This window comes from Sinocyclocheilus anshuiensis, unplaced genomic scaffold, assembly GCF_001515605.1.
Source record: "Sinocyclocheilus anshuiensis isolate Anshui unplaced genomic scaffold, SAMN03320099.WGS_v1.1 scaffold19797, whole genome shotgun sequence".
Lineage (NCBI taxonomy): Eukaryota > Metazoa > Chordata > Actinopteri > Cypriniformes > Cyprinidae > Sinocyclocheilus > Sinocyclocheilus anshuiensis.
Genome location: NW_015553744.1, coordinates 1 through 1,876, shown reverse-complemented (window position 1 = coordinate 1,876; position 1,876 = coordinate 1). Strand labels below are relative to the sequence as shown.

The following is a 1,876-nucleotide window of genomic DNA, read 5'->3' as shown; positions in this document are numbered from 1 at the left end:
TTAGATCAGTCAAATATTTGTAAAAATATATTTAGTCTCACATTTTAAGTACTTTACAGAAAAAACTGTTAAACAAATGTGAGTCTGTAAAAGAATGACTGCTATGTTTAAAACTCTGCAAAGGTTTCTGTGAAGGACTCGAGAGAATGTGTGTCGATATAAAACACAGATGAAGCTCCTGTAGTAAAGTTTCTCTTCTCTTTGTGTCATTAGTGTAAGATCAGGCTCACATGTGTCTGTGAAGAGTGACCGGTCCAAGGATGAAGCACCAAACTTCAGTGAGAAAAAAACATCTATCAAAAGGTATTTATTATCTTTGAAATTATAATGTTGTGTTGGCTTATTTCTCCACTAAGATGCTTGTGATAGAAATGAATGAAATAAATCAATAAATCACTGATTTCCTCTTTATTGAACTCAGTCTGGAGCTTCTTTCCAGTAACACAATTACACAAGCAGCCACAAGGAGGTATAAATTAACCATGAAAAATAGATCATGCAGCCAAACATGAATATGTCTTTCCATCTCTCCATAGTCATAGATGAACAAATGCATGTCTATACTGAGCTTAATTACCATCCTCAACAGTAAAGCTCTTTAAATGAGACTGAAGGAGCTCCTGTAGTAAAGTGTTTTGTTCTTTGTGTCATTAGTGTAAGATCAGGCTCACATGTGTCTGTGAAGAGTGACGAGTCAAAGGAAGAAGCACCAAACTTCAGTGAAGAAACAACACGAACCAAACGGTATTTGATGTGTTTCTTATTTTTCTTTAAAGATAGACTGTGTCAGAAAGTGTATCAGCGAATAATTATCATAAAACTTATAGTCCATAAATTTATCACAGTATTGATTTTCTCTTTGCTAAAAACGTTTACAAGATATTTTGGTCATATTTGTCTTAAAAATGCAGTATTTTGATTTATTTTATTTACTATCAGGCTTCAGTATGAAACATTAGATCCAGATTTACAGTCTCACAGGAACCACAAGAATTTTACAGACAGTCTCCTGCAGATCTTCCAGGTAATAAAACACATTTTCAGGAATATTTAATAATTATAATAAACAAATATGTTAATAAATAAAAGTGTGACAGAACTTTCATTTCTAATTTTTTCTTAAGAACCCATAAAATAAGAATGAAAACCTATTTTTATTCATATTTACCGCAAATTAACGTTCATCTCAACTTTATTTTTTATGAATATTTTAAATCACTGAATAAATAATTTTGACCAAATATAGATGATTTATTTTCTGTCATTCATTTTTGTCTTGCTTTGTAGGATCTTGAGAGCAAAATAATCACATTTCTGAAGAAAGAACTGGAAAAGTTTAAGAAAATATTACAAAAAGAAGACATGCAATACTTTGTGAAGGACTTTAATGAGAACAGATGCAGTAACAAAGAAGCAGCTCTTGATCTCACGCTCTGCTTCCTGAGAGAGATGAAGCAAGATGAAGCTGCTGATACTCTAGAAGGTAAGAGACTCGTGAGCATCTGTCAGACTGTCACTTATAAATGTAGGAGATTAAACAATATCTGTATTTGTGTTTCTGTTTAGATGAGCTGTTCTTCATTCATCAGCTAAAATGTAGCCTAAAGAAGAAGTATCAATGTGTGTTTGAAGGAATTGCAAAGCAAGGTGACTCTACACTTCTGAAGAACATCTACACAGATCTCTATATCACTCAGGGTTGTAGTGAACAGGTCAATACTGAACATGAGGTGAGACAGATTGAAGTTGCTTCCAGACGTCATGAATCACAGGAGATACAGGTTGAATGCACAAATGTGTTTGAAACACCTGAACAAGACAAGCAGATCAAAACTGTACTGACAAAAGGAGTTGCTGGCATCGGAAAATCAGTCTC

At 33.4% G+C, this 1,876-nt stretch overlaps 1 protein-coding gene across 1 annotated transcript; it reads left to right on the top strand.

The window, feature by feature from the left end:
• Nucleotides 1–213: 213 nt before the first annotated feature.
• On the top strand, nt 214–1,871 carry LOC107668416 (uncharacterized; the record flags this gene model as incomplete). Its single annotated transcript, XM_016460285.1, has 5 exons — nt 214–303; nt 655–744; nt 940–1,024; nt 1,288–1,483; nt 1,567–1,871. Coding segments are annotated over 5 exons (766 nt in total), but the record flags the coding sequence as incomplete, so codon positions are not given.
• Nucleotides 1,872–1,876: the final 5 nt, after the last annotated feature.